Raw genomic sequence first — 25,066 nt, 5'->3', positions numbered from 1 at the left:
TATGGCGGAAAGTGCCATTGAGGCCGCGGATCAGCGTCATCACCAGCGTCCGATCGCTGACGGGATCGCCGAACTCAGCGAGGGCGCTCGCCATCGTCTCCAACCGACGACAATAGTCGGTGATGTTGAGGGCGCCCTGCTTGAAGTTGCGGAACTCGGCGGAGAGGAGGAGGGCGCGTGATTCACGCTGCCCTAGGAACTCGTCGTCGAGGGCGAGCCACGCGACGCGAGCGGAGGGCTCCTTGAGCATGACCTGCTGCTGCAGATCGGCGTTGATGGTGACGTAGATCCACGACAGCACGGTGCAGTCCATCTGCGCCCATGCGGATCGCGTGGGGTGGGCGGCATCGGACAGGACGTGATCGGTCAGCGCGTACTTGCCGAGGACGACGAGGAAGACCTTGCGCCATCGATCATAATTGTTGGAGACGCGATCGAGGGTGATGGGGATCAACACCTTGATGTTGATGACGGCGAGAGCCTGTGCATGGACCGCGGCATGCTTGGCCTCGAGCGCATCGAGGGCAGCCTCGCGATCGGCCGCGGCCTTGGCGGCGGCCGCGGCAGCGACGGCGGCGCGCTGCGCGCGCTCCTCCTCGGAGAGCACGTCGTCATCGGCCATGGGTAGGGGTAGGGGAGCCGGCGAGGGACTCTCGGCGACGGCGCGGCGGGCACCGGCGAGAGGCGCTGCAGCGGCGGCTCTAGCGGAAGCGGGATCGAGAACCGACCCGTGATACCATGAGAGAGTATTAGGGTTGTATAATACTTGGATTAATATTCAATAGGCATAATCAGTGTATACATATAGGCCACAAGGGGAGCCACTAGGGGCAGGCCCATGGGCCGTATATCTACTGTCTAACAACTCGTAAGCACAAACGTTTTGCGTATATACTATTTTTTTAAAAAAACTCCAAGCTACTTTCTTTCGCCAAGCTTTTGCTCTTTTCACTCCTTTTTGTCATGCCAAAGTTTCAGAGAGACTAATCCGGGACATGAACTTACTATGTAACATGTTGGCAGCTTTGCTAGAATGCTAGCATAACAGTCTCATCTCCTACCCTTCAACGGCTACTATCTGAAGGCTGAAGCCGCTCTCTCATCATCCAAACTTATAGACCGCGTCCACAAATCACAGCACGTGCACCACAAATGAGACATTACCTGATACATCATACCTGTGCAACATCCACGACGCATTCCCATACACCGCGTCCACGCGAGGCTCCCCTCTCCTCCTCCGCCCCACCGCTCCCTCCCGCCACGAGCCCCTTATCCTCCGACGGCCAACGATCACCCGGAACCAGGCCCCGAAGTGCCCGCACCCCCTGCGTTCACCCCATGTCCCGATGTCCGCCGCGGCCGACGACCTCGTGCGCCGCGTCGCCGCATTCCTCCCCGTCCCCCCGCTCCCGCCGCCGCCGCAGAAGCCGCAGCAGCTCTCCGGCGTCGCCGCCGCCGTGCTCGACGCCGGGGGCCGCCTTGGCCGCGCCGTGGGCGACGTCTTCCGCCGCCTCCGCATCGACGACACCTTCTACTCCGGCGCGCCAGAGCAGCGCTGGGGCAACGCCGGGAAGAATGGCCGGAGACCGGCGGCTGGGGCGCCGTTGGCCGGCAAGGAGGGGACCACCAGCGGCGGCGCCCCCCTCGGCGCCTCCGGAAGGTTCGCGCGGTCGCAGGGGAGCATGAACCTGTCGGCGACGTACGACAGCAGGACGAACGACGTGGAGAGCTCGGTGGTGGCCAGAGGCGACCTGTGGCGCGCGGAGGCGTCGCACAGCAGCGGCGCCGGCGCAAGCGCCTCTGCTCCGAGAGGCGCCGGCGACGGGACCAACATGTTCTTGGTACAGCTGGGCCCGGTCCTCTTCGTCCGCGACACGACGCTGCTGTTCCCGGTGCACCTGTCCAAGCGGCACCTCATCTGGTACGGATTCGAGAGAAAGGTGCGTCGATCTCGCGCAAAAAATTCAGCATTGCTTCATCTAACCAAGAATGCCTTGAATTGAGAGCACAAGAGCTTTGTTCTTGCAGAATGGAGTGCATTCGGTTTGCCCGGCTTATTGGTCGGCTCACAAGAGATGGTTCTTCATGTCCATGTTATGCCTGAACCCGTTTGCTTGCGTAAGTCATCTTTGATCTTCTGCCTCTGTTTCTTTCTACTACATGTCATTACAATTTTTTCACGTCCATCTCTAACTGAGCATTTGTTCAGTCATTCATGGACATGCAATTCCCAAATGGGCAACTAAGGTATGTGGCTGGCGATGGCTTCACGACGCGCGCTTTCCTCCCTGTCGGCGGTGGAGTCCTGCAAGCCCATGGAAAGTTCCCGGGGGAGAAGAGGATCAGCTTCTCTTTCAAGGTCAGCCTACGGTTGAAATGCTTTAATCGATGAGAAATAGAAGCTGCATTACTGTACTTACAATACGGTATCAGTTACTTGCAGAACAGGAGTGGGAGCAGCGTCGTCCCAATGGTTCAGTGGCCGGATAAATCTCTATCATTGGGGTTTGTCCAGCCATTGTCTTGGAGGAGATCTGGCCTGATGCTGCAACCAGCAACACAGATCAGGTAAATTGCTTGAACCCCAACTGCCTGTGCCATTCACAGTTTGATCCATATTGTTGCTTGTTTCTTGCTGTTTATCAGTGTACTGAAATCTGCTTCACTGGATCATGACCAAAATCTTGCTGAAATAGGTGTCTAGACTGACTGTTGTTCCATCCTTTTTTTTGAAACGTAACTGTTGTTCCATCCTGAATTTCTGATGTACAGCATATGCCCTACGATCGGTGGACGCCATCCTGGAGTGTGCACCGAGCTGATCCATTCGGTGAACGAGAACGTCGGGGTCATCTATGGCTATTCCCACACTGCTTCGCCTTCTGCACATGCCTCCCTATCGGTCTGTCCAGTTGTACCATTACATCTGAATAAAATTTCACCTCTAGAGATTCTCTGATAATCTTGTTTGGACATCAACACAGATCGGAAGATCGAAGCTGAACGGCGGCGTGGCAAGGTCAGGGATAGTGTTTAGAGTAGACGCTCCGCTCCATGGCTTTGACCGGCCATGGTTCTCGGTTCAGATGAGCAGCGGGATCGAGTTCTGATTCCATATTGTTCTGACTGCACATACAGAGTTATCACACCATTGCAAAACAAACACACAGGGTTACAGATCGTACACACGTACTATACTACATTGAAATGTACAGTCGATGTTGTGTATATGGCTTGGCAAGGACTCGTTCTATAGATGATCTGAGAATGGCAATTGAGAAAAAATAATTGCAGCAAGCATTTTTATGCTGGTAATACAAAAGGTAACATTGAAGGACTTAGGCTCTGTTTGTTTGAGCTTATCTAAGAATCGATTGTCTAAGAATCTGAATTTACTGAGAATCTATTGTCGAGAGAATCAGCCAGTCGAGAGAATCCGTTGGCTGGATACGCTGTGAGTTTGGCAACCCTGATTATTTGTAGCTGATTATCTGCTCTGAGTGTAAAATGACCTTATACCCCTATAGCTGATGATAGCTCATTTGATTCATGAGTAGGAGCAGAAAATGATTTCATCAATGTTTTTGAAGTTTATAAAACATAGATTTTGATAAAATAAATTAGTAATACATTTAAAGTCATTGAACTATCAATCAGTGGTAGTGTTTTAGGCTACTTCTAACAATACCCATTAGTTAAAAAAAATACACTTTCAAAGCTTCAACATTCAGACATAGAAAAGGTGCTAAACGGCTAAACATGCACAGCTGGGTAAATAACATATCGCAGAGGGCAGACGGTAACCAGGTCCATGTCCTGCATCTCTCCTCTGAAAGAAATCTGCAATTCCTGTATGCACATAGAGGACAAGCCAAAATTTGCGAGCTCTGCCTGCTGCCGAGCCTGCTCTCCCTCCTGCTCTGCCTCCTGCCGTCCCTCCCTCCCTCCTGCTCTGCCTGCTGACGTCCGTCCCTCCCTGCTGCCCACCGCGCCTCCCTGGCCTGCTGCTCGACGCCCGCCGCCGCCCCTCCCTGGGTGTCGCGCCGCACCGCGCCGCGCTCCTGGTGGCCGCGCCGTGCCTCCCGGCTAGCCGCGCCGCCTGCCCCGCAGCCTCTATTCTTCGCCGGCGCTGGAGCAGGAGGCACCGGATCTATTGGGGGGAGGCACCGGAGTTGAAACGGCGGGATCCTCGGGAAGCGGCGGCCGCGGCGGCCGCGGCGGCGACCTCCGTACCCTAGCGCGAGATATGGAACGGGAGTAGCAGGGGCTCGGTGGAGGAAGAAGAACGGGAGGAGGCCCTGTATCGGTGGTAAATGAGTCGATTATTCTCGTACCGCGAGGGTGTACACGCGTTTTGACGGAAGGCAAGCTGCGGTGGGGGATGGGGGATTCGCGGGGCGCTACCGCGCGGTCGCCGCGGCCCGTTCGGCGCGATTCTGGCGACGCGCTGCCGCACCGCTGCCAACGCGGTTCCAAACGGGGGCTTATTAATCTGTACAGTTTGTTATGATACAAAAGTGGTACCATCGGATTCATATTTGAACGTACTTTTTTTATAGTGATAGTTTTATGGGAATTTTATCTACAGGATACTAAAAGACTTGCTTGGTACTCCCTCTGTCCCTTTTTATCTGTCTCTAGAAAATCGTGTTTCCCTCACAAACCCGCTTTCCGAGCAACAAATAATAAGGGACGGAGGGAGTACTTAGGACATCGCACTCGTTATTTTTGCCTGGTTGACGCTGTCAATATGTGATTTTGCGTGAGGAAAACTGTGTGTAATGTCCTACTGACAAAATTCAAAAAATGTGAAAGGTCACGTATTTGCAGTGTCTACCAGACAAAATCAATGTTTGGTGTCATGGAGACCAAACCGCATTCTTTTAGTCTCTCGTAGTCTTGCAGTTGTAGACACAAAATTTCCTAGTTTTATCGCCACGATCTCAGGTATACTTTTTCTTTAGTTTTGTTGCCATGATCTCTCTCTCAAAAACATATTTCTAACCGAACCAAGTTAACCCAACTATGCTTTGAAAATGATGGAGCGACCGGTGGCGGAGTGCCAGCTACTAGCTCCGCTCGTTGACTTTAACCGCAAGCCACATTTAAGAGAAGTGCTCGATCTTCCAATCAGCTGGGAGCAGCTAAAATGATGGAGAGAGTGGCAGAGAGTGCCAAGCTCCGCTCGAGTTTGACTTGACGCCGCAAGCCACATCTAAGCGAAGACGCTCTTGCAATCAGCTGCAAGTAGCTAAAAATTGGAGCTCTCCTTCCATTTTCCTACTCGGTCATGAAGAGCATCTTCTTCACCGCGACGTCGCACAATCCGCTCGAGGAGGGGACGGCGTTGGTGCCACCGGTTCCGGTGGAGAATGACGAGGACGGCGGCGGCGGCGGTCCGGTGCCGCGAACCCGGCGGTCGTCGTCATTGGCGATGATCTTGCGGGCGAGGGGCCTGAGGTCCATCATGGCTGGCCTCGTCGTTCTTGGCTTGCTGGTATGCGCATCCAGATGGATGGACCTCGGCGCTGTAAGTATATGGATCCATGCTTAATTTGCATTTTTTTTCTTTTTCAATTTTGCATGACTAGCTATTGCTACACCGTTGCAGATCGAAATCAGTTATGTGTTAATCAAGGCTAAATGTTTGTTTGGTCCATCTAGAACATTGGAATTTCTTCCGAGATCAAGCCTTTTCCTTTGAAAATTATGTGAAACTAAGAACCCATTCCGCTTTTTTTATATATATAAAAAATTGAAACTGAATCTTTTGCTGAACATAAGAGGTTTAAAATGAGAGAGTGTTTAGGACAATACTGTCACAACTTTCAAAGTAAAACTTAGTCTGAATGTTCCATTAGTCCATTACATCACCAGATGCCAGGTGTCGTCCATTTCAATCTATCCAAATCTCTCTAGGATGTTCCAAGTCAAGTCCTAGGCTCCGTGTGCAGACAGCTCGGTAACTCTTGTCTAAACCAAACCTGGGTAGTCGCCGTTGTTCCCACGCCATCTCATGCATGTTTTCGCCGAACGCAAGCAGTGGAAGGGATCCGGCCAAACTTCTGAAGAAAGTCCACGTATTGCTGGAAAACTGATGTGTATTCCCACGGCACCATAGTGATCATCAGACTTACGTAGCAAATGCAATCGTACTTCTACGTCTAGTCGCGCATCCGCACGTGCCATTCGGCTACTTTCATGCCGAAGACGAAGAGAGGCAGTTGATCCCGTAGCAATCTGAAGAATTATCTTTGACGTCCCTGCAATAGTTGTGCAGTACGAGCATTGTTCGTTTATCCTTCTTGGGGATCAAATTACAAGCAGGGGCGTACGTACTGGTACTGCCCCGAGTGTTGACTTGGCGCCGCGAGCTGCATATAAGAGCATGCTGCTCTTTCTTGCAGACTCGTGCAGCAGAATTTGGCTCCTCTCGTTTTCCTGCTTGGTTCGGTTCGGGTTCGTACGGTGCAGCTCGTGATCGATCGATCGAAAAAAAATCATGAAGGGCACTGTCTTCCCGGCGGCGTCGCCGGAGCAGGACGAGGAGGGGGCGCCGTTGGTGCCGCCGCCGATAGAGGAGGAGATTACTGAGGAGGGCGGGACGCCGTGCAGGGACGGCGACGCTGCTCCGGTGGTGGCGGCGCGGCCCGGGCGGTCGTTGTCGTCGTTGGGGGCGGTGCTGCGGACGAGGGGCGTGGGGTCCGTCATGGTCGGCCTCGTCCTCCTTGCCCTGCTGCTTGGCGCGCGCAGATGGATCGACCTCGACGCTGTGAGCATAAGGATGCGTGCTTTCATTGTTCTGTATTTTTCATGTTCAGTTTGCTTGACTAGTTATTGCTAACAGTAGCAACTTGAAGCAGTCAATTACGTGTTAATCTAGGCTAAGCATAGTAATCGTTTCGCGTTATTTTCAAAAGAAAACGCTGGTTTCTCGGAAAAATTCCAATGTTCTATGGGCCCAGCAAGAAGACTTGTAACCATTGGCACTTTTCCTTTTTGAAACAAGATGATGGGCAAATCATGCCACGATCCATATGACTTACCTACCTTCCATAAAGCTGAAAAAATTATGTTTTCTACGACCAAGAGCCCATTTCACATAATTTTTGTTTGTTTGAAAGAAACTGAATTTTCCTGCATGAATGCCCCCACAGACGTCACCACTACGAGGCAACACGGTCAGCATCGGCGCCGGCCAACGTCGACGTCACCATAATTCTACGGCGCCCCTCGTACCGATACCATTCACCTGCGGCAACGAGACGTCACCGCAGCCGCCGAAATGCCCTGGAACACCAGCACCGCCGCCGTCGCCGCCGCAGCCAACCCCCGGCGGCGGCCCGGCGCCGTCGTGCCCGGATTACTTCCGCTACATCCACGAGGACCTGCGGCCGTGGCGCGGCGCGGGTATCACGCGCGAGGTGGTGGAGCGCGCGCGGCCGCACGCCTTCTTCCGGCTGGTGGTCGTGGGCGGGCGCGCGTTCGTGGAGACCTACCGCCGCGCGTACCAGATCCGGGACGTGTTCACGCAATGGGGCATCCTGCAGCTGCTCCGCCGCTACCCCGGCCGCGTCCCGGACCTGGACCTCATGTTCGCCTGCGACGACCCGGGCCAGGTGCGCGCCGCCGACTTCCCGGCGCCGGCCGAGGCGCCGCCCGTGTTCCGGTACTGCAAGGATGCGTCCACACTCGACGTCGTGTTCCCGGACTGGTCCTTCTGGGGATGGCCGGAGGTGGGCATCCGGCCTTGGACGCAGATGCTGGAGGAGGTGGGGAAGGAGAACGAGCGCTTGCGGTGGCCGGAGAGGCAGCCCTACGCGTTCTGGAAGGGTAACCCCGAGGGCTACCGGATTCGCCACGAGCTCCTGAGATGCAACGTCTCCAACGGCCAGGAATGGAACGCCCGCGTCTTCACCCAGGTGCTAGCTCCTTCAAAAACCAAGAAAGCTGGCGTTTCGATTTTCTTTTCATTTCTCGTGCCTAATGGATGATGCTAATAATTTGCCTTTCTTGTAGAACTGGAATCATGCAATTCAAAACGGGTTCAAAGATTCAAGAATACCAAAGCAATGCATATACAGGTACTTGGCAAATCATATTGTTTCCTGCCAAATTCTTGTGAAATTCGTAGGTACAAATAATGAAGATCCAAATGCATGGAGTCGCTCAGATCATTATTGTCAATGGTGCAGGTACAAGGTTTACGTGGAGGGAAACGCATGGTCAGTGAGCGAGAAGTACATTCTGGCGTGCGACTCGCCGGTGCTGTTCATCACGACGCCGTTCCAGGACATCCTGTCCAGGGGTCTCGTCGCCGGCGAGCACTACTGGCCCATCAACCGGGACCACGTCTGCAAGTCCATCAAGTTTGCCGTCGACTGGGGCAACGAGCACCCGGCGCAGGCGCGGCTCATCGGCGAGCAGGGCAGCCGGTTCGTGAGGGAGGAGATGAGCATGGACTACGTCTACGACTACATGCTCCACCTGCTCACCGAGTACGCCAAGCTGCTCCGGTACAAGCCCACCGTCCCGGAGAAGGCCGTCGAGATCTGCACCGAGTCCATGGCGTGCCCGGCCCAGGGCCTGCACCGGGAGTGCATGATGGACTCCATGGAGAGGCACGTCGCCGGCTTCGACCCGTGCACGCTGCCGCCGCCGTTCACCGAGGAGGAGGCCAAGGAGATCGCCGAACGGGAGGCGGAGGTGCTGAGGAAAGTAGAGAAGATGGAGGGCTAACAGTATGTACACAGTTTAGCTGGAGACGTGCTATTGATGTAGACATCGTGGGTGAGTTAATAACAAGATAAAATTGCAAAAATCACCCATGTCATTATATTATGACGATCAGCTGCTGTATTATGTGCAAAAAAAAAACTTTAGTGCGCATATGCTTAACCGATTTTACCCATTTCGCTGACAAGTAGAGCCATTGAAGGAAAAACTAACATGACCGAGTTAACCAAGTCAAGCTTGTTAAATTGTTTGGGTTGATCATGCAGGTACCCTTCACACCTTATCGAATGCGTTCAGAAACCTAACAAATTTCAGTTAGCACAATTTAGCAGGAAGCCTCATGATGCTCACTCGACACACTACTCTTCATCAGAGGAAGCTGATGTGCAGCATGGGATAAAAGATGCTACCATGTCCATGTGTCAATCCATTCAGCTTCAGGTGGCATATTGGCATGCTCAGAAAAAACAGAGATAAAGTAGTGGGCATAAGTTAAGGGAAACAGCAAGACTATTAGGATGTGTTCGGTTTGGAGATGATGTGAGATGGGATGGTCATGTCCCTATTTTGTGGGATGGGACCGTCCCCTTTCGTATTTGGTTGAGAGAGATGGATTCATTCTAGTTTTATGTTTGGTACCGGAGATCAACATGGAGGTATGGACAGTCATTTCACACCGTTAGACACAGTATTGTGTGGGGCCCACCAGTCAGTCTCTTCTTTCGTCGGCTGCCACTCGCTCGCTCGATCTCTTCGCCGCTCGGCCTCCCCCGCCTCCCTGCTGGTCCTGCGCCCCCGCGCCCCCATGGAGCTCGCCCCCGCCAGCTGCAGCGCACGGAGCTCGCCTCACCCGGTGGCCCATGACGAAGCTCCGGCTGGCCCGGCTCGTGGCGGATCTCGACTCACCCGGCCGGCGGCGGCCCCACGCGCGCCGCTCACCTGGGCCTTTGCTGCTTGCCCGTGCTCACTCGTAGATGGGAGACGACGGCATCGAATCGGGACAGACCCATCCACTTGTTTTGGTCGGACGGGGCATGTATGAGGGGAATATTCCTCATGAGGGATGATCCCATCTCCATATCCTCCAATCAAACACTGTGAAAAATAGGATCGTCCATTCCATCCCGTGCCATCCTTGGAACCAAACACACCCTTACGTGATGGAGAGATATAAGACTATCCTTCAGATGCATAGAGCTCAAAGTTGTATGCTGGCACTGATGAATCAATGAGTAATGATCACCGGGTGTGCATGAATCGCTGCATCATAAGAAAGATGCACAGTAATTTGCTTGGCCAACCTTGGGCTCAAAACACTACTCCTGTCTGCCAATCAGAAACGCAAATGCATGATGAGTTTTGAACACAAAGTTCACTAAATCAACACTGCAGATGCATCTGGGTTGCTGCATCTCTCCAATCTCTCCCGGACGTCTCCCGGCCAAAGACACGTCGCAGGAGGCCACGACCCAACGACAGCTGCAAAGCCATCACTACCTCCACCGCCGACCGCCAGCTCGCCGCCGGCGACAAGAAGCAGAGCAGGGATGCAGAGCAGCAGCATTTGAGGAGAAATGGAGTATGAGAGGGAACGCTGCAGGGAAGACTTGGCGATGAAGGGGGGAGAGGAGCTGGAAGCCCATCGATCCATAGCAACGAGGCGGCCGTTGCCGCCGCCGTCGCTGGAGAGTAAGGTAGCAGGCGTACAAGACTATAAGAGGGACCAATTCGAAAATAGTTAGGGGTTTTTTTGCAATTATTCGGATCGCGATTAACAGTCGCGATCCAAACCAGAGTGTGTTATATAAATAATCAGATCGCGATTAATAATTACAATCCAATTGAGGGGTTTTCTGGAAAACAAAGTTGGGGCCAGCCGGAGCAGCCGCACCGGCCATGGCGGCTCCGGAGTCCGGACACCCACCTCCGACGAACCCACCGGCCTCAGTGCTCAAGAAGCTTCTTCTCAACGCCCCGTCGGCCGGACAGAGCACTCCTTTCGCCATCGCGGAACACCCCTCAGCGGCTCAGCCAAACGAGAAGAAAAAGGTCGGAGACGATGCCGGCGTCCGATGGGGGCGCACGCGGCTGCCGGCGGTGGCGTCGGCGGCCATGGACCTCTAGGCTCTATACTGGGCAGCCGAAGCGCAATGGCATTCGCCCCACGCAGATGATGGAGTGCTGGGGGTTCCCGGGTTTCCCTACCTGGCTACCCACATTACTCAGTGCTTGCAATCATGGTCTTCACTTGCGGTTGCAGAATCCTGGCAACTCGCTGGGGCACATGCCATGGCTACCTCCGCTTGCATTTCACCGATCCTGCCAGCCTTTGATCAGCAAACCAAGCGTGGCACATTTTGGAATCCCCATGACGTCCAGTACAGGAATGAACATGACCATTGAAGCAAAGTGCAGCAGCAGAAAAAGACGATACTGATCCAACCCAAATTAAAACCGTCTCATTCTTTGGAAGCGTCAGAGTCTCAGAGACGACACATGAATGGTACAGATCTCAGGAACATGGAAGCATCAAAGGATAATGCAAAGTTCGGATTATGCAATGATGTGCTCTACATTGTAACACACTCTGAAACATGATGAGGATAGGGCTGTGCCGTTGCCAAATTTGTTTAGTTTATTCTTCACACTAATCTATCATTGAAAAAGTAATGCTAACACAATCAATGGAGTCGTCAGCGCATCACTACAGTGTCACTGCAAGTCATAGATGATATTTTCAGCCACTGTGGTCTGGTGTACAGACTAAAAGAGAATTTGCAACCGCTTGCAATCTACTACAATAATAATGAGCTGGTTTTTCAGATTGGATCAATCATACAATGTGGTGAATTAATCTATTGGTGTCTAAAGGCATATTGGCGTTGTGGTGTAGTAAACCCACATTTATCTTATTATTTTGTACATTATTTTGTGATGACAAAAATTAAAGTGGTTTTACTTCAAAAATAAAATAAAATGGTACCACTGGATTCATATTTGAATGTTTTTTCAGTGGTGATAATCTTGTGAGAATTTTGCTAGGATACTAAAGAATGTGGCTTGGTACATAGGACATCGCACTTGTCAATTTTGCCCGGTTGACACTATCAATATATGATTTTGTGTGTAGGAAACCGTGCGCATGTCCTACAGATGAAAATTTTAAAAAAGTGAAAGTCATATATATTTGTAGTGTCAACCAGACAAAATCAATGATTGTGGTTTGTTTGAGACCAAGCTGTGTTCTTTTAATCTCTTGTAGACACAAATTTTCATAATTTTATTGCCATGGTCTCAAAAATACATTTTTGGAACCGCGCCATGTTGAATCTAGCCTAAGCTTTGCAAACGCTTAAGAGAAGATGCTCTTCCAATCAGCTGCGAGTGGCTAACAATTGGGCTAGCTCCTCTAGTTTTCCTGCTCGGTTCGTTGGGCTCTACTTGTGACCAACTTGATCATGAAGAGCACCCTCTTCATTGCGATGTCGCACGTACAAGCGGCCTGAGAGGGCGTTGGCGCCACCGTTTCCGGTGGAGAATGGCGAGGATGGGGTTAAAGGACGACGGTGCCGCTCTAGCGGCGTGGAACCGGCGGGCGGTGTTCTTTGTTTTTTTTTTCCGTGAATACATCACGGGTCTATTTGGGCGCACGCACACGGATTTCTTTGTCATTAGCGATGATATTGCGGACAAGGGGCCTAGGCTTCATCATGGCCGCTCTCGTCGTTCTTGCCTTGCTGGTAGGCGCATGCAGATGGATCGACCTCGACGTGGTAAGGATAAATTAAAGATGAATGCATTCTTTTTTTTTTAATTCATGTTAGTTTCGCATGAGTAGCTATAGCGCTCAAGCTCACTATTGCAATTTCAAGTCAAGTACGCTGTGTTAATCTAGGCTAATGATCCGTTTAGAACTTATTAAGAATCCTGCACGAGTAAAAAGGGGATGGGAAAGCCATAGTGGTAACGTAAAGCTCACTATTGCACGCATGCCCCCAGTCGTCTCCGATAGACAACTTGATCAACATCGGCGCCGCGCCCGTCGCATCAATCCCATTCTGCGGTAACGTGACGTCGCCGCGGCGGCTCACGTGCCCTGGAACGCCGACAGCGCCGCCGCCTTCACAGACAACGCCGCCGCCCACCAGTGGCCCGGCGCCGCCGTGCCCGGACTACTTCCGCTACATCCACGACGACCTGCGGCCATGGCGCGGCGCGGGGATCACGCGGGCGTCGGTGGAGCGCGCGCGGCGGCACGCCAACTTCCGGCTGGTGGTGGTGGGCGGGCGCGCGTACGTGGAGAAGTACCGGCGGGCGCACCAGACGCGGGACGTGTTCACGCAGTGGGGCATCCCTGCAGCTGCTCCGCCGCTACCCCGTCCGCGTTCCCGACCTGGACATCATGTTCGCCTGCGACGACCGCCCCGGGTGCACGCCGCCGACTTCCCGGCACCGGCCGAGGCGCCGCCCGTGTTCCTGTACTGCAATGACGCGTCGACGCTGGACATCGTGTTCCCGGGCTGGTCTTCAGGGGATGGCCGGAGAAGAACATCCGGCCGTGGTCACAGATGCTGGAGGAGATGAGGCGGGAGAGCGAGCGCGTGCAGTGGCCGGAGAGGCAGCCCTACGCGTACTGGAAGGGCAAGCTCCACGTGTACCGCATACGCCACGAACTCAGGAGATGCAATGTCTCCAATGACCAAGAATGGAACGCCCGCCTCTTCACCCAGGTGCTCAAAGAGAAGCTGCCACTGAACAATCTAAATCGGCGGAGTGAATTTACCTTTTCTTACCTTGTTGTAGGACTGGAAGCATGCCATCCGAAATGGCTTCAAAGGTTCCAGCATACCTAAGCAATGCTTATACAGGTATGGGTACGGTAAAAAAAAAGAGATACTGATGTACGAACACGGGAATTGACTCTTTCTTTTCCCCAAATTATACTGAAATTCTGGGAAATTATCGTGTTTAATCGAAGATATGGTTGCATGGTGTGGTTCTGATAACTTGTCAATGGATGCAGGTACAAAATTTACATAGAAGGGAATGCATGGTCAGTGAGCGAGAAGTACATCCTGGCGTGCGACTCACCGGTGCTGTTCGTCGTCACGCCATTCAAGGACAACCTGTCCAGGGGACTCGTCGCCGGCAAGCACTACTGCCCCATCAACCGGGACCACATGTGCAAGTCCATCTAGGTTGCCGTCGACTGGGGCAACAAGCACCCGGTCCAGGCGCAGCTCATCGGTGAGCAGGGCAGCCGGTTCGTGAGGGAGGAGATGAGCTCATGAGCATGGACTACGTCTAAGACTACATGCTCCACCTACTCACCGAGTACGCCAAGCTGCTCCGGTATAAGCCCACGGTACCGAAGAAGGTCGTTGAGATCTGCAGCGAGTCCATCGTCTGCCCCACCCGGGGCCTGCACCGGGAGTGCATGATGGACTCCATGGAGAGCCACTTCACTGGTTTCAGCCCACGCACGCTGCCACCACCGTTCACCAAGGAGGAGCCCAAGGAGATCGCCGACAGGGAGGCGGAGGTGCTGAGGAACATAGAGAACATTGAAAGGCTAGCTAGCTGAAATCTGCCACTATACAATTTGATGCGACTGAGAAAAACGAGAAGAGTTCAGCTGGAGCCAAAGGTTTCTGCTTATGTAAGAAAGAGCTAATGCCCAACTTGCTACAGGTACACAGATGAAATAGTTGGCATGTTGAAAACACTGAAATAAGTTATATCCATCTCCAAAGAGTTAGGCATGTGTACCTGATAAGTGCTAACTGCCTGTATAGTTCAATTGCCATTGATGTTCCAATTTCTTCATGCTCATTTCTCATGATGAATTTCTCAATCTCGTTTAAATATTAATCCTCCAAGTGGAAGCGAGATAATAACAACAACTCCAGTTTGATGATATGGCTTTGCTCCTAATGGCAGATAAGATCCATAATTGTTCTGCTGTGTGTTTCTTTTTCTCCAAATAGCCTCTTCGTGGATATATGTTTTGGTTTTTCCTGCACTTCTGAACTGTTTTTGCCATTTTGGACATCAAACTGTTCATCCTGCAGAAGATAAAACACTTAACTTGCTGTATGAAAATAAGGTGATTTACCTAAAACCAAACATGTGAAACACAAAATTAGGAGAACCAATTTTCAGAGAATCATTTTTCCTGTGTTGTCAGCTTTAACATGATAAGATATGATACAAACAGAATAACCTGAAGAATATAAGGAGACGTGCGATTTCGTTTTGGCCTCTGCGAGGGGAAAAAAATACAGGACACTGGCAGCAAAAGGCATATAAATGTATGTTAAAAGGGTAATTAGTTAGAAGGCACGAGGCAGTGTCTTCTGCTCTATCATGAAATTAATAATTGCAAAGAAGTAAGATAAACCTGTTACTATTAACAATTTCAAAGCTAATCAACTGGTGGTCCACAGGAATGTCACCTACTGTTCACCGAAAGGCATTAAAAGGCCACTGAATTATTTTAGTTAGTTACACCGTCACATATAGTCTTAATTTTTCCAAAAATGTAACGTGATTCCGCAACTGAGTTTTTCATGTTAACATAGTGGAATCTAATTTCGCCAATGTAAATACATTTTTAGACATGTAACATATCCATAACTGATTTTTACTTATACAAAAAAGGCTCATACCGGCTGAGATAAATGTGTTTTAAATAAAGATTACACCGCCAGGAAGCTCTAGTAAGTTGGCAAACTATATATTGTGTCTTTCAGTGTCTAAAACAAAAGCAATAAATGATCCAACACCAAAAGTAATATCTTCTTCTCTTATGTTAAATACTGCAATATGCTTAGTACCAAATCAAGTAATTATCAAGAACAAAAATTCAATTCACTTGTTAGGAGCAGAAAAGTTCAAGAGATGAGATATGGTTGCTCACTTCACATTATCATGCAGCAAGAGGCAAAAAACTTCTTTCAGCCCTTCCATATGGAGCACGTCCCGACTCATGGTTGAGTAGCAGGCCATATCCTACCACAGAACACTAATCCTAATGCTCTGAGAGTTATGATCCATGAGATAATAAAGTGTTCCAAACATGACCATCAGGTTTCCAGTATAGGGCGGTCCCTGAAATCACCCTCGTCTTGAACTTGGAAGCAGTCCATCCCTTGCCATGTTATGCAGAACATCTACCACTGCATTCACATTACCAGATTACCTTCCTTCAAGTTGAGGTCAATGAGAGACTTTGATGCTTCTACAGCTGCTAGGGAACAACAGTTCAAAAACTGCTGAGTTACCTGACCTGCTTCCACAATCATCCCCTTTTCAAATAGACCCCTCGTCAAAGAAATCGTGGTTGTTGGATTTGGAGCAAAACCACGCTGAAACGTTTGTTTATGAAAGCTAAGGTCCTTCATAACATTTCCTCCCCTGCAAAGCGCATGGATAAGCGCACTGTACACAGACCCGTCAAGCTTCCAGTTTCCAACATGGATTGATACACTGTATCAGCTTCATCCATTAAACCTTCCATGCAAAATCCTTCCAAGAGACCCAACACACTCTTGAACTCAGCTTTTCTACAACAATGCATCAGGGCATCGTATTTAATATTTGCTGGAACTGGATCTTCATGATAAAACTTGAAAAGCAACCGTTGAGCCTCCTTAGTACGTGCTGATTATTAAGTCCATTAATAAGCACACTGTATGTCACAACATCAGGGAGGACCCCTATCTTTATCATCTCATCGTGCAGAGAAAGAGCCTTCTCTCCACATCCCCTCATCTCCTTCATTATAAGCAATGCATCATCCAAGAACCCTTTCTTGCAGAACCCGTCGATTAGCGCTGTCTCATTCATTCGGATGCCCCCCTCTCTCATCTGCTTCATCAATGCCATTGCCCGCCCCAAGTTCGCCCTGCACATCGCATGGATGAGCGAGGTAAATGTCACCACATCTGTTAAGACCCTTTTCGGATCATCTCCTGAAAAACAGAGAATGCCCCCGCAAGCACATCTCCTTGAAATATCCAGCCACCAACAAGGTACGGTAACCGATCCCACCTGGCACCCGTAAGAAAGGAAGAAGACAGACTTTTACTAGAATTCCCCTGTAATCCTATTAGGACTCGTACCTTATAATCCTACTTGTAATCCTATTAGGATTCGTACCTTATAATCCTACTAGGACTCGTATTTTAAACTAGGACTCCTCCTTGTAATCCTACCCCTAGAACTCGTACCTTATAATCCTACTAGGACTCCTCCTTGTAATCCTACCCACTAGAGTATATAAAGGAGGGCAGTAGTTTCTAGATCAGTAGACTAAGACCTCATAGAACCATAACAGAGAATCAAATCCTCAACACCAAACAATACCCAAGCGCATGACGCAATATACAACACCCTAAACATAAGGTATTATGCTATTCTGACGGCCCGAATCTGTATAAATCTGTATCTTATATCCTCGCTTTTACCTTTAAGTTTCAGATCCGACGATCCCCCAGCAATCAATCTACTGCCTTGGAATACCCCTCGGTAGGTTGTCGGGTATAAAACACCGAAACCAACCCCTCCTGACTATTTCATCGAACACCTTGCGTGCGTCCTACATCCTCCCGGGTTTGCAAAGTCCATTCACCAAAGAGTTGATGGTCACCAGGTTCGGCGTCACGCCTCCCTCCCACATCATGCGCACCAGCCGGAGGCAGCGCGGAGCGAGAGCGGGAGGTAGCGGCGGCGGAGGGGGAGCGGAAGCGGAGGCGAACGCGGGGAAGGGTTGAGGAGAGCCGCGAGATGTGCGTGGTGGACGGCGTTTACGACGCAACATGCCTGCGCCGCTGACGCTGACGCCGCCGCCGCTTGTCGCGCAGCAGCGGCGGTACGGGCGGCCGCCATACTCTTCAGCCGGCGCCAGCCAACGGCGGCGGTGGTGGACGCGGAGGCGGCGGCGCGGGCGGCGTCCGGTTCGGCGTGCGCCTCAAGCGGTAAAGGCCAAGGACTCGGTGGGACCCAGCCGTCAGTGAGCTGCCAACCCAAACCCCGCGTTGCCCGCACCCCTTTCCGTTATAAGGGCAACTCCAATCGTCTCTCTCCTTCCTCTCGAGAGATTTCAGGCCCCCGAGCGATCCCCACACGCCTCCCACTTCCAGGAGGCCCCTCCCTCGAGCTCTCACCCGGCGACGGCACCGACGACCGCCCCTCCCGCGCCTCCCCGGAGTTGTCAGCTCGCAAGCAGGTACGCCATCTCCCCGCTCCTGCCGTCCCTCGCGACGATTCGGGGCCGCGGCGCCCCGCCCGACCCTCGCGCCGATTCGGATCGGCGGCGTTCCACCGATGTCGGAGCGGAGGTGCCCCGCACGGCCCTCGCGCCGATTCGTTGCGAATTTTTGTTTGATTGGCCCCGTTCTTGTTGATTGCGGAGGGTGAGGTGGAAATGAGTAGGATGGCTAGGGTTAGTCCCAAAACCGCCTTTCTCCATATCCATCACCAGAACGGAAAATCGAGTCCTACATGGTATCAGGATAGAGAGATCAAGAATGAAGAGCTAGTTTTTCTAAGCCTATCTATTTGATTCAGATAAATAAGCCTAAAAAAACAAGAATATGTTCCTAATTTCTGTTTTAAATTCTTGTGCCCAAACAGGTTGTAGATGAATCATTACTACATTTTTTGCGCGATTGAAAGATGCCGATGATTGAATTGTAAGAGTTGGTCAAATATGATATCTTATTTTTAGGTTGTGCTGAAACGCAGGTTCTCAATGAATATCGGGTGTGCATTAGAATTCCCTGATCACTTGGTCTTAGCTATGTATTGTATTCTTATGGGTTATTCGGTACTCCCTCCGTCCCAAATTACTATTCGTTTGGCTTTTCTAGGTACATAGCTTTTGCTACGTATCTATACATGCATAGCAAAAGTTATGAATCTAGAAAAGTCAAACTGAATAGTAATTTGGGACGGAGGGAGTAGCTTCTATATATCTTTACTTTGCATAACCTTTTGAGTTGGCCGAAGATCTGTTGAAATGTATTAGGTCAATGGGTAAATCTCTTGCACAATACATAGTTTACGTTGGATATCTGCTGCAAGTATTTGTTTCTTGTAGCTATGTTACATCTAGAAACTGCACATATCTGTTGTTTAGGAGACTTAATCACTGTTTTTTTGTTTGATTTGAAGGAAGACAAGAAGTTGAAACATGGGGAAGAGAAAGTCAGCTGCTAAGCCACCTCCTAAGAAGCGGATGGACAAGCTCGACACTGTCTTTTCCTGCCCATTCTGCAATCATGGGAGCAGTGTTGAGTGCCGTATGTGAGTATAGTTTCCCCAGTTTTCTTGTTCATTTGTTGATACCGGATTTGGTAATGCATTCAGAATTTTGACTCGGTTTCTCATCCAGCGACATGAAGAATCTGATTGGCGAGGCTTCTTGTAGAATCTGTCAGGAGAACTTCAGCACCACTGTTAATGGTATGTCAAAACTATATATACAACTGCACTATTTTCCCCTAATTTAGCTGTTATGTGTACTACTTTGCATCTAGAAAGTTCAAACAAGAAAAATTGATATCAAGTAACTCATGAATTTGTTTCTTATTATTGGGCTGATGACCATGGCAATGCAAAAATTTTCGTGACTCCTGGAAATAGAATATAGCTTACTTATAAGTAGCATAGCCATTTTCATTTCATTTTGTAAACTTGTATCTGTTTCATTTATGCAAGACCTAACTCAGATTTGACCATGATATGATTGATTATGCAAGACTTGACCATGATATGACTGATTATGCAAGCTGTAAAGCGTCCCACTGATTTCACCAAAAGTAAACCTGAACAGAAAACCATGCATAGATAATAGATTGGTCATGATAAATTTGTATCTGTTTCATCTATGCAAGACCTAACTCAGACTTGACCATGATATGATTGATTATGCAAGACTAGGGCTGGGCATAAATGACCGAAAACCGAACTGATTAACCGAGAACCGAACCGAATTAACCGAAACCGAAAAGATCGGTTACCAGTTCGGTTCCTAGTTCATACTAACCGAACTAACCTCGGTCTATTCGGTTCTCACCCTCGGTTAACTGAGAAAAACCGAATAACCGAACCAGCAGCCCAGCACAATTTCAGCCTAGGCCGGCCCATTAGCCCATGTACCAAACCCTAACTATATAACACACCTCAGTTCCGGTCCCCCCTCCCGATTCCCTAGTCCCCATGACCCCACCCTCGCGCTGCTACCTCCCGTTCCCCACCCTCGCGGACTCACGCCGCTCCCTTCTCTCCCCACCCTCGCGATTCACGCTGCTTCCTCCCTCCCGTTCCCCATCCTCGCGCCGCTTCCCATCCTCGCACCACTCCCTCCCATTCCCCACCCGACGCTCCATCTCTAGGCGGAAGGAGAGGTCGCGGCTCAGGCAGCAGGCCAGCACGTGGTCTCTAAGGCGACGGCGCGCTCGTCCCCTGTGGCGTCGCGGAGGTGGTCGAGGCTGTCTGCGATGCGGTTGGAGCTGAGCGTACTTAGCGGCGTTGTGCGGCCTGCGGGTCCCCATCCTTGAAATACCTGCAGCTTTTGTCTTGTGCATGCTCTCTCCAATCTAGGACTAGAAGTATACAAATAGGAAGATTCGTCTTTTGCTTCATCCGATTGTTCCCGTGTGGTCCATGCTTGGATCGATTGGTTTTCTATGCATTGGAATTTCGTACTCCTGTAATCCTATTACATGCTGTTTGTGCCTTTTTAATTCAATTTGGATCTTTTCCGGAATTTTAGGCAACTCTACATCTTGCGATTTTTTTATGCGTTCCCTGGTGACTCGGTTCATTTGGTCGGAACCGAAGACCGAACCAAACTAACCGAGACCGAAGTTCTCGGTTCCAAGAATTTGAAGGAACCAATCGGTTCACGTTTTTTACTAACTGAATTTTGGAAAAGACCGAAGAACCAACCGGTTCGGTTTGGTCTAATCGAATGCCCACCCCTATGCAAGACTTGACCATGATAATACTGATTATGCAAGCTGTAAAGCATCCCAACTGAATTCATCAAAAGTAAACCTGAATGGAAAACCATGCCTAGATAATAGATTGGATAGTAGAAGTTAACTGTTGTTAAGCAGCATTTCTTCATGTTTGTACTAATTGTCTGATCTCTTTTCTTGCAGCACTCACTGAGCCTATTGATATGTAAGTCAATCCCATCAGATAATTCTTATATTTTGCAACTTAGTAATCAAATTCGTCATTTTTATCCTCAACTGGAACTTAGCTGATTTTTTCTCTCTCACACAGATATAGTGAATGGATTGATGAGTGTGAGCGTGTCAACACTGTGGAAGGTGATGATGATGCGTGAGCTTTGCCCCCATGCGGATGAAACGGTTACTTGCAACTGTGTAATGTACTGGCATTCTCGAATGCCATAGTCAACCATAGCTTGAAATGACGCCATAAGGGTGTATTGGCTGTTTGATACGCCATTAGGCAGTATCAGTTTGTCTAGCACTTAATAAACTCACTAAAAATACTAAAAATGCGTGTATGCCAACCTTATAGATGGTTGTGTTTGTGCCTATGGAACTAGCGACTATCGAAGATGATGTAACGGTGGTTTTCTGTGAGTACAATCGTGTGTTTTAAACTATATATATTTCAGTTCCAGCAAAAGAGCGATGCGAATTGCACCGCACGAAATGACCGCAACTTTCTCGGTAATTGAATTATGTGAACCCCTCCGTTCAAGCTAAGGATCATTTTCATGATTACAATATGTAATCTGTATCAAAAGCTTTATTAGTTATAAAAAACTTAATATATACCAACATCCGACATTCAACCTCTTATATGTTATAACAGGACTTGAGCAATTTGTTGTAACAGCAGTTTTCTGTGAATTAGCTATGAATTTTGGAGCTTCCTCACAGTTACATCTACATGCTAGCGGTGGTCACTCGTTTATTCGTCAACTTCTCAATGGAGTTTCATCACACTCACAGTGCTACTCCATGCTTCCCGTGTCCGTGGCGAGAAAAAAACGATAGGGAAAACATTCTCTTTTGCACTTTGGTTGCATCCGCAGTAGTATTCAAGTGAGATGCTTGTCTTCTTAGAAAGATGCACGTCAATTCAAGGTAAATTCTTTTCCTCCAACTATGATAAATCTTGTTGACGGTGTTTCGCTTTTCTTGATGCTAAAAGCAATATAGTTCACAATGATATCATCTGACAGGGACCACTCTCCACCCAACGGATTATAAACAAACCCTGCCATCTCTTTGACCTGGAGATAGATGCCAAGCTATCAGCAACATAACTTCATAAATAAAATCAGCATGTTACTGTGATTGAATACTTACAGAGACATAAGCCTTTTGCATCGTTAGGGCAAGCTCCTCAGGGTCAGGGGTAACCAATTTGACCACCTCATGTGTGCCTTTAGGAAGCTGCATAAGTACAATAACTCATTAAAAACTTAAGCTGCACTAATACTTCACCTTAAGCAAAACTATGCCAGTATAATTGTAGAAACATCATATCATTTAATGTTTCTCTGGAGATTTCAACTGCTAGGCCCATTAACCATTAATTAATGGATCCTGACCAACGTAACAAAAACCAGGAATCAGCTGAGAAACCAGAACTGGCCAGGCCTTGACTTCAGAATGGTTACCGCTTTAATTCACATGTTCTCTTAATTATACCACTAAGATTTCAAATCTGAAGTCTTCAAACCAGACAATTTTTGAGGGGTGTCAACGATCGGAAACAATCGGAAACGAAATCACATTATCGGAAACGAAGCTCGGTCGATCGGAAATTTACCATATTTTCTAAATCAACTATTATGTGAGAAATGCAATGTAGAGGTGAAAGCGATTAGAAATACCAAGTTTTATGTTTAGGTAGAATCGGAAACGATCGGAAACGAAATCATTTTCCCGGAAACAAAGCTCGGTCGGTCGGGAATTTCCATCAACATTTTCACCCATGGGTGTAAAGACCCTGGTTCTGACAATCCTGCAGGAACAGCTAACTACACTATACGTACGTTCCGTGGCGTCATATGTTAGGAAGGACAGAACTACCATGTTTCCTTCACAAAATAACTGAGTATCAATGATTTCAAAAACTGATTTGTTATAGCTCAAGTTCCTAAGATTAGCTGTCAGAAAGGATTAGCATATTTCTCCAACCCAATGGGCTGCCCAACTAAATTTATCGATCCAGGAAAATGAAGCTAAGACATGAAAGAGGGCTACATACTAACCCACCTGAGGATATACTCAGCAGCAACTATTGCAGTGTCATACGCTCTCATTGTACGGTTGATTGTGGGAACCACAGTGGTGCCATTAGGAACTGTCAAACCTGAGAGATTTGCAGCACTCCAGAGGATTAGCCACATGCTCATCACCTGTCAAATATACAAGGAGACATGCTATTTCTTTTTAGCCTCTAAGGGGGAAAAGACAGGATACTGAAAGCACAAGGCATATAATGTATCTTAGAAGGATAATTAGTTAGAAGGCACAAGGATAATTAGTAAGATGAACCTGTTACTATTAACAATTTTCAAAACTAATCAAATGGTGGTCCACAGAAAGTCACTTATTGTTGACTGAAAGGCATTAAAAGGACAACATTGTCTGTTTATGAAATTATTTTAGTTAGTTACACCGTTTTAATCAGGCTTAATTTTTCAAAGACGTTATATTTTTGTTGTTTCTGCAACTGAGTTTTTCATATTAATATAGTGGAACCTAACTTCACCATCGTAAATACTTTTTTAGAGATGCAGAGCATTCATAACTGTTTTTTGTTTATACAAAAAATGCTCATAAAAGCTGGGACAAATGTGTGTTAAGTAAAGATCAGATCACCAGGAAGCTCTAATAAGTTGGCAAACTATATATTGTGATCTTTTCTTATCTAAAACAGAGACAACAAATGATCCAACACCAAAAAGTAGTACCTTCTTCTCTAATTTAAATACTGCAAGATGCTAGAACCAAATCAAGTATGTATTAAGAACCTAAATTTAATTCACTTGTTAGGAGCAGAAATGTTGATGAGATGAGACGGTTGCTCACTTAAAATAATCATGCACCATGAGGCAAAAAAAAAACTTCTTTCAGCCCTTCCATATGGAGCGCATCACGATCATGGGCTCATGGCAGAGTAGCAGAGCATATCCTACCACAGAACACTGATCCTAATGCTCTGTGAGTCATAGACTCGTGAGATAATAAAGTGTTCCAAACATGACCATCAGGTTTCCAGTATAGGGTAATCCCTGAATCACCCTCATCTTGGACTTGGAAGCAGTCCATCCCTTGCCATGTCATGCAGAACATCTACCACAGCATTCACATTACCTTCCTTCAAGTTGAGGTTAATGAGAGCCTTTGATGCTTCTGAATCTACTAGAGAACAGCAGCTCAACAACTGTTGAGTCACCTGATCTGCTTTCACAATCATCCCCTTTTCAAGTAGACCTCTAATCAAGGAAATTGTGCTTGTTGAATTTGGAGCAAAACCACACTGCAACATTTGTTTATGGAGGCTGAGAGCCTTCATCACATTTCCTCCCCTGCAATGCCCATGAATAAGCACACTGTATACAGACCCGTCAAGCTTCCAGTTTCTGTCCAACATGGATTGATACACTTTATCAGCTTCATCCATTAAACCTTTCATGCAAAATCCCTTCAAGAGAGCCAACACACTCTTGAACTCAGCTTTTCTACAACAATCCAGCAGGGCATCGTATTTAATATTTGCTGGAACTGGATCTTCATGATACAATTTGAAGAGCAACCGTTGAGCTTCCTTAGTACGTGCTGATTTACTAAGGCCATTAATAAGCACACTGTACGTCACAACATCAGGAAGAACTCCTATCTTTATCATCTCATCGTGCAGAGAAAGAGCCTTCTCCACATTCCCCTCCTTGCAGTGGCCATCAATAAGTGATGTATAGGTAAATTCATCAGGTATTAGGCTGAGTTTAATCATATTTTCAAAGAGCACATGCGCATCATTTAGTCTTTTCTCCTCACAAAGACCCCTTATGAGTGATGAGTAGGTGATTGTATCTGGAAGCACACCCTTTTCAAGCATTTTTTGGTTCACTTGGAACGCTGAATCTGTATCGCCACTCTTACAGTACGCACTGAGAATCGTACTGTATGTCACAACATCAGGCTTCACTCCTTTAGCCTCCATTTCAGATACCAATTCTCTTGCCTCATCCATTCTTCCAACAATGCAATAGCCATTTATAAGAATAGACAAAGTGCAAAGGGTTGGCTTCGGAACGGCT

General features: G+C 48.6%; 4 protein-coding genes and 1 pseudogene across 7 annotated transcripts; 4 read left to right on the top strand and 1 right to left on the bottom strand.

The window, feature by feature from the left end:
* Positions 1-1,292: 1,292 nt before the first annotated feature.
* On the top strand, positions 1,293-3,373 carry LOC101777989. Its single transcript, XM_004964769.3, has 6 exons — positions 1,293-1,943; positions 2,032-2,121; positions 2,213-2,362; positions 2,447-2,571; positions 2,776-2,905; positions 2,988-3,373. Exons 1-6 carry the CDS (start codon positions 1,350-1,352, stop codon positions 3,111-3,113), a joined length of 1,215 nt encoding a protein of 404 aa, XP_004964826.1. The 5' UTR covers positions 1,293-1,349; the 3' UTR covers positions 3,114-3,373.
* A 1,797-nt stretch (positions 3,374-5,170) lies between these two features.
* On the top strand, positions 5,171-8,853 carry LOC101777286 (O-glucosyltransferase rumi homolog). 2 transcript variants are annotated; one of them, XM_022825763.1, is made up of 4 exons: positions 5,171-5,533; positions 7,161-7,925; positions 8,023-8,087; positions 8,199-8,853. In XM_022825763.1, exons 1-4 carry the CDS (start codon positions 5,294-5,296, stop codon positions 8,740-8,742), a joined length of 1,614 nt encoding a protein of 537 aa, XP_022681498.1. In that variant the 5' UTR covers positions 5,171-5,293; the 3' UTR covers positions 8,743-8,853. The 2 variants fall into 2 exon arrangements, with proteins under 2 accessions (XP_022681498.1, XP_004964824.1); XM_004964767.2 differs by lacking the exon at positions 5,171-5,533 and adding an exon at positions 6,429-6,775.
* A 3,875-nt stretch (positions 8,854-12,728) lies between these two features.
* LOC101756090 lies at positions 12,729-14,330 on the top strand (annotated as a pseudogene).
* A 3,481-nt stretch (positions 14,331-17,811) lies between these two features.
* Positions 17,812-21,428, top strand: LOC101776201 (transcription elongation factor 1 homolog). Of its 2 annotated transcripts, none has more exons than XM_004964765.4 (5): positions 17,812-17,968; positions 18,916-19,047; positions 19,136-19,206; positions 20,910-20,931; positions 21,037-21,428. In XM_004964765.4, the coding sequence occupies exons 2-5, from the start codon at positions 18,935-18,937 to the stop codon at positions 21,098-21,100; spliced, it is 270 nt and encodes an 89-aa protein (XP_004964822.1). In that variant the 5' UTR covers positions 17,812-17,968; positions 18,916-18,934; the 3' UTR covers positions 21,101-21,428. The 2 variants fall into 2 exon arrangements, with proteins under 2 accessions (XP_004964822.1, XP_004964823.1); XM_004964766.4 differs by having other exon boundaries at positions 17,818-17,968; positions 18,920-19,047.
* An 88-nt stretch (positions 21,429-21,516) lies between these two features.
* LOC101775800 (pentatricopeptide repeat-containing protein At5g39710-like) lies at positions 21,517-25,023 on the bottom strand. Of its 2 annotated transcripts, none has more exons than XM_022825957.1 (4): positions 24,120-25,023; positions 23,012-23,158; positions 22,101-22,187; positions 21,517-22,024 (listed from the first exon to the last, which is right to left on the bottom strand). In XM_022825957.1, the coding sequence occupies exons 1-2, from the start codon at positions 24,997-24,999 to the stop codon at positions 23,097-23,099; spliced, it is 942 nt and encodes a 313-aa protein (XP_022681692.1). In that variant the 5' UTR covers positions 25,000-25,023; the 3' UTR covers positions 21,517-22,024; positions 22,101-22,187; positions 23,012-23,096. The 2 variants fall into 2 exon arrangements, with proteins under 2 accessions (XP_022681692.1, XP_022681691.1); XM_022825956.1 differs by having other exon boundaries at positions 23,016-23,158.
* Positions 25,024-25,066: the final 43 nt, after the last annotated feature.

The sequence above is a fragment of the Setaria italica genome, chromosome IV (assembly GCF_000263155.2).
Source record: "Setaria italica strain Yugu1 chromosome IV, Setaria_italica_v2.0, whole genome shotgun sequence".
NCBI classification, from domain to species: Eukaryota; Viridiplantae; Streptophyta; class Magnoliopsida; order Poales; family Poaceae; genus Setaria; species Setaria italica.
Note: the sequence above shows the minus strand (reverse complement) of the source record. Positions and strands in the feature narration are given on the sequence as shown.